The sequence below is a fragment of the Canis lupus genome, chromosome 11 (assembly GCF_003254725.2).
Source record: "Canis lupus dingo isolate Sandy chromosome 11, ASM325472v2, whole genome shotgun sequence".
Taxonomy (NCBI): Eukaryota; Metazoa; Chordata; class Mammalia; order Carnivora; family Canidae; genus Canis; species Canis lupus.
The window spans coordinates 20,904,281-20,916,357 of NC_064253.1; the positions used below are offsets into that span (position 1 = coordinate 20,904,281).

General features: G+C 54.5%; 1 protein-coding gene across 6 annotated transcripts in view; it reads right to left on the bottom strand.

Annotated features, from left to right (window-relative positions):
* The window catches only part of FSTL4 (follistatin like 4), a 398,360-nt gene that overhangs the window by 122,306 nt on the left and 263,977 nt on the right, over positions 1-12,077 (bottom strand). For all 6 annotated transcript variants that reach the window (XM_025432162.3, XM_025432161.3, XM_049091764.1 and 3 more), the window contains one exon: positions 1,201-1,394. In XM_025432162.3, the coding sequence (XP_025287947.1) occupies positions 1,201-1,394 (194 nt within the window). The remainder of the gene's footprint in view (positions 1-1,200; positions 1,395-12,077) is intronic.

The window sequence follows — 12,077 nt, forward strand, 5'->3', positions numbered from 1 at the left end:
AACAGGTGCACATGCATCAGCCCACCTGTGTCTGGCCTGAGCACTGTCATGTGCTTGGCAGTGAACACAATGCAGGAGAGGTGCCTCATTTCTCAGAGCTTGGGTTTCCTCATCTAAAAGTAACTGTGAAGTGGAGATAATGGTAGTACTTCCTACGGCAGAGGATGGCTGTAAGGTTTGAGGGGGAAATAATAACAGAGATAATGACGGTGGCATTGACTCTGAGGCTATGCCACGTGCCGGGCACCATGTGGAACACCCCACATGCCTTGGCTCCTTAAGCCGGCCCACTGAACCTGTGAGGGTCACAGACAAGAAGTGGAGGCACAGTGAGGGGAGGTTGGCTCCCAGCACCCACTAGCTAGTAAATGCCGGAGTGGGGGCTTGAGCTCAGGAAGCTTGGCCAGAAAGCCCTTGTGGCCTACCTGGCCTGTCTTCCATCAGCGTCCTACAGGCCCTCCCTGCAGCTGGCAGGGGCTGGTGCCCCAGGATTCCTCCTTCTTCACTTTCTGCTGTAGAAGATAACTGCTCCAGCACCCCACCCCCCACCCCCCAGGGCTGGAGTCAGGGACACGTGTGCCGTGCTTGCGGAGGAAGGCAAACCACAGGGTCCGATCCAAGTCTAGTGCTCAAATGGAAGCACACAGCTTGGGAGTAGACACAGGGTTTCCTGCAAGCAGGCAGGCTGGGCATTGGTTTGTTGATATCTAGACCCCAAAGAATGGCAAGATCTCTGGGGAGAAGACTTGGGGTTGCCCAGGTGATGGCCCCCGAGGTGCTTAGGGGAAGCCAGACCTACTGGCTTTCAACGTTCCTGCTAAGGAAAGCAGACGACTCAAGGAAGAGAAGATTAAATTCCTAACGAGAACATCAGAGACTTGCCCCTCTGAAGTGCGTCTCTTGCCAGCTAGCTGAGAGTGCTTCAAAGCTTGTTTGTAAATATTGGCTGAAGGTGGCTGGTGGGAAAAAGACGTTGACGTCCGTTTGTTTCTAAGATATTCCCAGAGGCTGTGAACACAAGCTCTGTGACTCCCCGGGGAAGGGCTGCTCTTGCAGGAGAGAGGCCCCCTTAGTGTCCCATTAACGAGACAGTTACAAATGATTCTGCTCACAGGGATCTCCCTGGTTCTCTCCATCTATAACGCCCAATGGAAAACCGGGCTCCTTCACGATTCAGTTTTCAGCGAATGCTGCACCCACCTGAGCCAGTTCAGAGCTGCTGAGTTGGCCGTCCCCATCTGCATCCAAGTCTGTAAACAGAGATTCCACCAGGAGGCGCTTCTGGGAGGCAGGGTCTTGTCTGCTGTCCCCATCTGGGAGTGGCCGCTGACGGGTCTGGAGGGCCAGAAGGACATTCTTCAGGCGGGCATAGTCAGCCACGGTGCATGGGTCATCTGGAAGAGACCATGAGGTTACTGCAGCAAGGCTCCTCCCTTACTGTGGAGAGAATGTTACCCAACCCTCTCACAGAGAGTTCTTGGGCATTTACTGTGGGTCATGGGGGGAGCACGTGGGGTAGATGGGGCTGGTCTGTCCGTCTGCCTGCCAATCCATCCTCTCGATGTTTACTAAGCACTGAATACAGCTTCACAGGATACACATGCTGGAAGGAGCCACTTTGCTTAGCCCACAAATATTTATTGAGCACCTACTACATGCCAGACATAAGAGCAGCTGCAGTGGGGAAGCTGGCCCAGGGGAATTCACAGTGGCAGCCCACAGCAGCTTTAGGAAAGCCGGCCCCAATTCCATTCTGTAATAGCTCGTCTTTGCCTTAATCCCACCTTAAAGGCTGCTTTTGAATACTTGGCCTCATAGATTAGGGAATTTGAGTTAACAGGACTAATAAGCCCTGCTTGAGTTAATTAAGTACATTCCCAGAGCTGGTTTACTTCAAAACAAACATGTGTACACAAGTCTATGACCAAGAAACAAAAAGAAGCTTTAAGAAATTAAAACCGAAGCACACAGCCTGTGACTCCTTGGTCTTTTATCTCAGGCGTGCTTGCCCAACAGCATCAGAACCACTCAGCGTTTTGGCAAATGAGGCCCGTGATGCACAGTGACATGATGTAGTTTATCTCGCTGGTGACGGGCCAACTGGGGTGAACGCCACACAGGGCTCGGCTCAGAGCTGAGGCTGCGGGGCTATTGGCAGAACAGGGTAGTCCCTCCAGGCCTGCTTTCCTACCTCCTAAGGGACGGAGGGAGCGTTTTGGCACTGGGCTTTGCTATGTCCGGGGCATGGGCGTGGGCTGGTCCATCCCATTGGAGGCCACTGTGCAGCTGGTGGCTCTGCTGGGAAGGGACTGTCGGGTCCAGGGCTCTTCCCTTTAAGTCCAAGTCCAGTGTAGGGCACTAGGTAATAGCTCAGGGTTGGGGAGTCAAGATAAAGCAGTGCTGGAAAGCACTGGCTCTGGAGTCCACTGAGTTTGAGTCCTGGCTTTGCTGATACCCGAATGGGTACCTTGGACGTGGTGCCTCGGTGATTTCATCTGTGAGGTGGGGATGACAGTGTCCTCCCCCTGGGGCTCTTGGGAAAGTTAAATGAAACACCCACATAAAGGGCTCAGTGCTGCCTTGGCACTGAGTCAGGGCCTGTAAAATGATAGCTACTCTCCCCCTCCTCGTTACTGAAGCCACATTTGCTGAGGAGCAACACACAAGGAAGGTATTTGGTGTGGAAAGGCTGATGGGGCATTTGTCTGTCTGTCTCCCTCCCTTCCTCCCTCCCTTGACAAGCCTGGACAGCCCAACCACTTTTTCGTGTGCTTGTTTGTATTTCTAGATTTTCTTCTAATTTGGGGTCAATTGATTCTCGTCACAAACAGATGCCTGTTACCATTTTCTGCTGCATGTTTATTTAGAAAAAAATCAATTGTTGTGTTCAATATAATCAAATTTATTTGCTCCCTGGGAGTCTCCATGCTCTGACAAGAATGGCTCTCCCATCTCCCTAATGTGGCTGGTATCCCTCTTTGGTCTGGTAGGATGCCCATTCCTGGGAGCTCTTAGGGTCCCCAGTTGATGATTTGGATCCTCAAGCCCATAGAGGCTCACAGTGTGAACAGCAGTGGCCCTGTCCCATTACAAACTCACTCCTGCCCTGGGGGAGGTGTGATGGCCTGTGGGCCTTTTCTTCTTCCCGGTCTGGATAAAAGTCTGTTTGGGGCAAGGGAATTAGTTTTGTCCCAACCATACCCCCCACCCCCAGGCCCCAGCCCCCAGCAGGCTGAAACGTAGGCCTGGCAAATGGACCAGAAGTCAGGACACGGTACATGAGCAGTGTGGATGGTGGAGGGAGGTTCCTGGGTAGAGCATGTGCAGGGACCAGGCACAGCTGGGCCCCCGGAGGGCTGCACGAGGCTAAGGAGGATGGGCCAATGCACCTCATTCCTCCTGGTCCCTCCCACCTTCCTCACAGACAGCAGTGGGGCTCAGATCTGCTGGGAGCTTCCTACTGCCCTGGGCAGGGCCCCCACACCGGCAGGCCAGCGAGGCCCAGGGGGTGGGTCCCACCATCTGGGTCCCATCAGGTGCAGCCAACGCTCCAGGCTCTGCTCCTGCTACATCCCGAGAGTTCCCTGTGAGTTCAGGCTTCTCCACCCCGGCACTGCCCAACGCACACCTCCTGCTCAGGAAGGTATGCATGTGTCTATGAATCAACCTGGAGACAAGGTGTCAGGAAGGGTCCGTTCCCTGGACCCCCAGTCTTGCCCCCTGCTAGGGTCCTCCCTGGCCATGAAGCTCCCACCCTCTGCCACCATTCACTTCCAGGGTCTGTGCCAGATGCCTGCGGCATGCTGGGACCCAACGGAGCTTCCAGTCTTGGGCATCAGAGGTGCCCACGGAGGGGGAGCTCGGGAGGCTGGGGTGAAGGTAGCCTCCCTTGGGGAGCACTGTCCAGTGTGGGCCCTGAGGGACGAAGGACAGGCAGGGTAGATGACACCAGGCATCAGGGAGGATACAGGCAGAAGCAGGCAGCACGGCGTCTGGAGAAAACTGATGTGGAGGCCGAGTGAGTTGAGGAGGAAGGGAATCCTAAATTCTTCTTTGTCCTAGAAGCAGTTGCACTTTACATGAATCTCAGCCTCAAATAATGAAACCATTGGCTCAATGTTCCTGAGCCCCTCTTGTGTCCCTGTGGCTTTGGGGAGTCACGAACACCAGGTGCCATATCTGCACCCACAGAGCTGGCCATTTTAGATGAGTCCCAACCCTCTTGCTGAGACACCCTTTGATGCTTCATTTCCAGCAAGGATGGTCCTCGGGCAATCCCCACCCTGGGCAGGCCTTGGTTTCCAGGATGCTGAGCCGCCTAGCAAGGCCCATAAAAGTCCCACTTGTATTTTTTTCCTTCCCGCCCCCTGGTGTCATCATGGGAGCAGACGACTGTGGCTCACTGAGAGGAGCCGTGGGCGTTTGTGGATCTGCTAGACCTGGCCTTCAGCTAAAAGCTGTTCATGCTGCTGCCAGTTTTAAACAGTTGTCTTATTAGGAAAGAAATATGTGTCCATCAAAGAATGCTTGGAAAGTACAGATGAATATAAAGAAAGAAAAGACATCATTCAAATCCCTCTCCCAGTGGTGGGAAGGAAGTTAAGCAGGACGCTCCGTGCAGGAGATTCTAAGCCCAGGAGCCAAATGAGCTGAGCCCCTGGCTGGCCCTGGTTCACCTCACAGGGTTTTCCCTTACTCAGCTTGGATAAGAGAGGGTCAGTATCCCAGGGTTGGGTTCTTATCTTTAGCTAGGTCATCCCTGACCCTCACCCAGCAAGCCCACACAGGGGACACAAAGAGGTGGGGGTGTGGAGGGACAGGCTGGCCACTAGATCATGCTCCTGCTTGTGGTTGTGGCCCCCCCTCCACCATCTGGAGTGCCCTTCACCCAAATCACCAAGGGGCTTACTCTTCATTATCCCGGCCCCTGCTGAGACATCACTGCATCTAGGATCCCTGCCCCTATCTGGGGGCAGGCCTGGGGCCCAGGGGGCAAGGGAGATCACTTGTCTCTGAAGCAGAGCAGGGCCCAGTCTTTAACTTTGGCCTCTGGACCCTCGGCCCTTTGGAGGGAAGGTCTCTGAAATGGGTACAGCAGAAGCCTGGGGACCACAATCCTCCTCCCTGGGTCCCTGTGGGTGCTGACCATGATGACAGTGAGAATGGCAATGGCCAGCCCTTCCTGGGAGCCCCGCACCAGGGCCGATTCCTGCTGCCTGTGCAAGTCAGTCTGGAGTAGAGTTGCATTTCCCCACTAACTGATTCACGGCTGCTGGGACTTCCAGAGAGAACTCTGGAGAGTCGGATGCTTGCAGGTGATGCTGAGGTCTGTGCCCAAGCCAGCTCAGCAGGGGCTGTTGAGCTGGGATGTGGAGGGGGTCTGTTGTATGCACCAGTGGGATGGATGCAATCCACCCCGCAGACATTTCTCTCCACGTGCTAGGAAAGTCATTTAAAGGTTTCCTCTGAGTCTAGGTGGTTTCCATGTAAAGAGAGAGATTTGTGTCATAAGGGTGCCCTGGCTGGGCCAAAGCCTATGGTCAGGCTGTGGTCATCAGCTCTGACCACAGCCGATGCACACCTGTCTTGGGGCCTTCTCACAGGCTTTCTCCTCACCTCTTCTGTCTGCTTTCTTCAGGGCCCCAGCCCAGCCTTCTCTGCCAGGAAGCCTTGCTCCTCCTGCTTACACACATAGACCTGCCTCCTTGCATCTGGTTTCCTACTCTGCCCAGTGTGGATTGTTTTTTGTGAGGCTTGTGCTCTTAGGTTGGGCTCTGGGCTTATACAGAGCAGCCCATGATGCAAGGATCTAAGCTGAGTAGTATGTTTGGATGTGAACTCAAGAAATGTGCAGAAGGGAAGTGAGACTGGAGAGGGGGGCAGCCAATGAACCATCATGGGTTGCCACTCTGGGTGGCTGGAGCTCGGTCCCACGGAACCTTCTAGGGTCTATGTCCAGCAGGCCTCAGAGCTGCTCCACTCAGATGAGAGGGTGCAAAGCACTCTTCCACCAACTTCTGTCCCTTGTTGGCCGAGGGTTGCTCCTGGGGCACTAATGACCACTCCATCCAGCACTTCTGGACTCCCCACATGAAGCCCTGGAATACTCCTGAGGACTACAAGGGCCCTGAGGATGGAGATGCAGGTACCCAAGGTGGGAGGCTGTTGGCCAGTGTCATGGGCAGCTGTCCCCCAAAGCTACATACAATCTTGGGGGTTGATTGAGGGAATCTGGATGGGATGTTAGCAGTTGGAACTTGGAGGATACTGCAAGTTCCAGGCAGGTGGGACTGGAGTGGACAGCTGCTCATGCAGCGCTCAGGTATGAAAGGTTTACCGAATGAGTTCATTAGGGAATATGGTTGAGAACCGAGTCTTGTGGCTCCAGGGCAGACTGTCTCCTACAGAAGCCATGGTGAGGGGACCCCCTGTAACAACCTTCCTGGTGATTTCACCATAGGTTGTTCCTGTCTGCTTGATACCAACGCCATTAATGACGGTCACCACAAGGCTGGACGGAGCACTGGACAGGGAGCCAGGAGACCATCTGCTTCTGCCCTGACTGGCTCTGAGACCCTAGGAAGGGGGTTCATTCCCCTGCCCTTCCTGCCTCCACTTCCTCCCTCAGAATGGGGGCCACAGTAATCCCTCACTACCGTCCAGGGTCATGACTCAGAAGACAATGTAAAAGGCTTTGGCAAAGTCCAAGTGGTCGGCCAGGCCTGAGGGCTTCTTGGGATGAAGTAGGCTTGATGACCCAAGCAAGCTGCAGCATGGCTCATCTGTCACTGTCCCCTGCACCGATGCCCAGCACCTGGCACAGGTGCCCGCTGACTTGCTATTTGTGGATAAACAGAAGATTTCCTCCCTCCTCTTCCACTACTGCAGACACTCCTCCCTCTGGGAGGGAGGCTTACGTCCCGGTCAGCCCGACAGAGACAAGCATCCCAACAGGCCCTTGGAAGAGCCCGCCACTTTCCCACCAGCCTGGGTGCCCTCTCTATGCAGCGGCCACCTGGGCGGCCCCAAGCCCTGGCCCAGGGCTGCCCACCAGCCCATGTGTGTGGGGCTCCTCTTGCTCCCGGGCCGGGGCTGCTTTGGCAGATAAAATATTGATCAGCCTGCTGAGAAGCCCAGAGTGTGATCCTATTTTCATGTCAGAACTTGGTAATGAACTACATTTATCAAGCCCATTCTCCATGAGAAAGGTCAGCCACAGATCTAGCTAAGTTGTTATGACACCTCATTAATCTAGTTCCCTCAATAATTGTCCCTCTGTGAAGATTCTAATGTTCTCCCATTCCAGCCACACTCCCTCCACGCCGAGGGAGATTATTATAGCAGGAGCACGGGCACATCCGCATTTAATTTTTTGAGCAAAGAGAGATAGGAAGCAGGTAGCAGCCTCTGGAATTAAATGTCCATCAAAGAAACACTTTCTAGTGCACAACAAAGGGAAGCAAGGGAGACATTGTGAATATTCCATTAGCCACACGTGCCCCTGCCCGACAGGGCCTCACAGGGACTGTCTTCACTCTGAGGCAGGTGAAGCCTCCAGTCCCAGGTGTGGATGGGGCTAGAGGGCCCCCAAGAATCAAGGGGAGCCAGTCTGTACCATGCAGGCAGGTGGGGGAGGCACCATCCAGACAGCAGGACGCTCGGATTCTAGCTGAGAGGGAGAGATGGGTCATGTGGTTAAGGCCCCTGATGGAGGTCCAGGTTCTGTAACTGCTGAGCAGACAGGTCAGTGTTGCCCACACTCAAGCACCCTGGGGGGAGGGGGGTCCTTCCATTGTTACTTAAGCAACAGCTATGGACTTCTCCCCTACCTCCCTGAAGCAGGCCCACAGACTTTACTCCCAGGTGCTTCCTTCCTGAAAGGTCCTTTCTCATAATCTGACTTTTCTGCCAGGGTGGGCACCTGCTGGCAGGTGAGGGTGTGGGCTGGAGACACCTGACACCGGGGAGGGAGGACGGGTGAGGAAGATGGAAGGGGCCATCCCTGGCTGCCCCTCTGCCTCCCTCACCCCCAGCTATTCCTTCCCCGAGTCTTTTGGCCTTTTTGCCCATCATGCCACTCCGTGTAAAGAGGTCCCCGTGTGCTGCCCCCATGCTCTATCACTATACTTTGTCCAGCCTCCCTCTCTGCTCCTATTCACTCATTGCTGACTGTCAGGCTGCCCTGTGAGAGTGGAAGCCCCCCAAGGCCAGGGTCTTGCCTTGTTGCAGTGCACGCCTTGCACTTGGCCCTAGCACCTACACGGTGACTGTCTGTTGCCTGCATGACTGTAGAGTCCTTGGTGGAGATGGACAGCCGGTGGGTTCAGAAATGGCTGTAGCCCTGCCCAGAGGAGAGGACCATCTCAGCCGCCCTGCACCACAGTGACCAAGGTCTGGAACTCTGGAGGGCGCTGGAGCCTGGGTCATCTATCATGCCAGCTCCCATGGGAGGGCCGTGTGTGTGATGTGGGGTGGTGTGACAGCTCCAGCGTGTGGTACATGAAGCCACGCTCACTGGAGTCTGAGCTGCCTTGCACTTGCCAGGGGGCGTGGACTCTATCTCATCCACTGGGGCACCCCAAAGCCTTCAGTGGTGGCCCCAGAGAATGAAGTCTGGCCTGGCCAGCCTGGGGGTGGTGGTGGCATCGTGGTGAGCCACAGAGGGACTGTTGCCTCCCTGGACACTAGGTTACATAGAAGTGGCTCCTCTGAGTCCCCTCTTGGGGGTACACACGACTCCCTAGAAGCTGCCTCTGGAGAGGAGGCTAATGTACATTTCTGCCTTCCTGTTCTGCATTGCTGGTCATGGAAGGGCTGGCCAGCCCTGTGAAGAGGCCAGGTGGCTGGAGGGACCTAGACTTGGAAGAGCAGTCCCGGCAGGGTGGGCTGTGGGTGAATCTGGCCACAGCACAGCTTTGGGAAAGATCCAATTCCATACTAGGGTTCTGAACAGTGAGCATAAAGCTGACACCAGGGATTCTCTGTGCTTTATGAACAGGTGGCTTGGGGGGGTCATGGTGGGTGGGGAGAACCCAAGGCCACTGTGAAGACCCCAACCCCTGATGGCTGGCCCTCACTGGGGCAGCCCTGCCCTTTAGGAGTTCCCTACAAAGCCCAAATTTACTGGACAGGGGACGTCAGGCCAGATTACCAGACGTGAGGGAAATGCTCTGCCACTACCAGGAGGAATCCTTTGGGGGATGGGTGTGGGCTAAGGGACAGGGAGATGGGAAGGAAGAAGTGCTGAGGAGAGGGCTGGTGAATTGTGCTCAGGGTCACCAGCATGGGGGCTGTGGCATCTCCCTTCCCAAACCACACCGAGGACATTCCTTCAGAAACTGCATGGTCGTCAGCCATGCCCTTGAGCCACACCCACTGGATGCCAGTCCTTCTTGGACCTGACAGGTGGCCGGGCCCTAGGCTTGGATCCTGAGACTCTAGCCTGGGAACCCCCAGAGGGGCCCAAGGGACAGACTGGATGGGCCTACAACTTTGGCTGCTGTTAGATCTGCTTCTGGGCAGACACACTCCCCACCCCCACCCCCACCCCCACATCAGCGGCCCTAGCTCCCGCACTGTCCGTAGCCTGCCTGGTAAGCAATGCCACTGCTGCCCAACAAAGCTGTGATCCCTCCCACCAAGGCAAAAACTTGACTTAATCGTCTGGCACCAACATCACAGCTAAACGTGGTTGTGTTACATGGGCCTCAGTTGCAATGTGTCATTCTGAGGTCTATTTTGAAACCACTAAGCTGTGCAAAGAGCAAGAAGCATTTTACTCCCAGATCTAATTTATGAGCCGCCATAACTTTACTGGAGTTTAGCTTAAGAGGAACAGATGTTTAACTTGATGTAAATTCATGAACATTAACAATCTTTCTGCTGCCATTTCTGAGAAAATTCAATGAACAATAAATGCCAAAACCAATGGGTTTATCTTTGGGACAGTCTTTTGCCAACATGATGTAGTTTTGCTTATGGTGTTGACCAAGCCTCAAAATTCTGAAAATTCTATGAGATAGTGAAGCACACATGGTACCGTCTCCTCGCCATCCTCAACAAGAACAGGTGTACTCTAAGTCATGCCACCTGGTGACCTCCTGCTGGCTGTCGCCTTGGGCCCGTAACTGCTGAGCAGACAGGTCACTATTGCCCACACTCAAGCACCCTGGGGGGGTCCTTCCACTATTACCTAAGCAACAGCTATGGGCTACTCCCCTACCTTCCTGAAGCAGGCCCACAGACTTTACTCTCAGGTGCTTCCTTCCTGAAAGGTCCTTTCTCATAATCTGACTTTCTGCCAAAGCCTACCTCTAAGGAGCTGCTTTTGTCTGCTCCAAGCCCCACATTCTCATCTTGTCCTTGTTTCCTGCCTGTCCCCTCCTTAGATCATGTTCCAAAGCCTCTGTGTCTGCTGGGTGAAGATCTTCACTCTCTTAGAGAACTAGTCCACGGTGCCCCATGGCGGGCATGGTCACTGGCCCCATGGCACTGGTGGGCTGCTGTCTGCCCATGGTTTGGAGGTGCTCTGCTGGCCTCCTGTCTCTTCCATCCTTCTAAGCTCCACCTTGGTCCCCTCCTCACCCACTAGTCCTACTGCTAGAATTGGCAACGGGCTCACCACACTCATTAGGAACACTTCATCCTTCCAGGTCCCAAAGGCTGGCCAATTGTCCTCTGTCCGTGTCCTCTGTTCTTTTCCCTGAGTGCCCTATTAGTGATCTCAGCTGGCTCTGGATGTTCTGGGTTGAGGGCACAGGGCCCACTTTGGGCAAACAGAATAAGACTAAGACTCCACATGGCCTTTGACCCTGCCAGGGTCCAACCTACATGCTGCATGGACCACATGGTTCTGACCTGCTGCGGCCCCCCTGCACAGCAAGCCTGCTCCAGCGCAGGGGGCGGTACCCACCTCTGTGCGCACCTGAATTGGTGGAGGGACAAGCCTCCTCTGATTTTCGCCCCAGTATCGGGTAATTTAAATTAACAAAACCACCCAGACCTTTGTTAGATAAATGGTACATTTGCTCATGAATGCCTGGTTCAATTGACGTTGCTATACAATCTGCCGTTTGACATTTACAATCCTCTCCTCTACTCCTATTAGAGGAAGCAAAATTGGTTGGATTCCTGGGAGAGGGATCCACAGACACTTTTTATGGTCGACTGGCACATCTATCAGGTGGCCCCGGAGTGAAAGAGTAATGTTTGAAAACTTGAATAAATGCTGAAGCCCTTCTGGCACGAAGAGCCTGAGTTTTCACTCTTGTGTAAGCAGGAAACCCACACGCAGCCAGGATCCTTAGCAAGTCCCCAATTCCTTCTGGAAGGAGGGCACCGATGCCCCACAGCCCCCAGCTCTCCCACGGCCCCATCCAGCGCTGGGCGCCTACGTACTGCGGCCCCACCCCTCACACGCAGCGAGAGGAGAGGCAGCAGGTCTGGATAGGGGGACCGCCACCAGGCACGAAGCTGCAGTGGACGAGGGGGAGAGTGTTGGGCACCACCCCTGCTCTTGATAATTGCATTCCTGAGACTCTGTCCCCCCAAACACCTGACCAAGGGGAAGGGTCTTGCTATTGAGAGGGCAAAAATGTCACTTCTCAGGAGTCAGTGATGTCCAGGAATGTCACTGCCTTGAGCCTTTGAGTAGTTATGGAGCTGAGGGGGACCTCAGCAGGGCCTGCGGCTGTCTCTGGCTCAGTGACTGGCCAGGACTAGGGCCGCAAACAACAGAGCGAGCACTTTGCTCTCATGTGGACTCACGACACATGCAGGGCAACTTCGTGTGAGAGCTCAGGAGGGGCAGTGCTGTTCCCAGGAGGTGTGCTGGAATCCTCTAGGGAGGATCTTCAATTCTCATGATGATCACGAGGCTTGGTGGCACTTAATGAGTGGGGTGAGGGACCCCAGGGATCCTAGTGTTTGTAGCCCAGTCTTGTGCAACAAACTTCTGCTGGTCTGGCACCTCGTACAAGTTTTTGAATGTCTCAGCGGACAGTCACTGAAGTGAGGGCTCCTGCTACTATTCTATGAGCCCAGATTCTAACATGATGTTGTAGACAAAGTATTTTGCT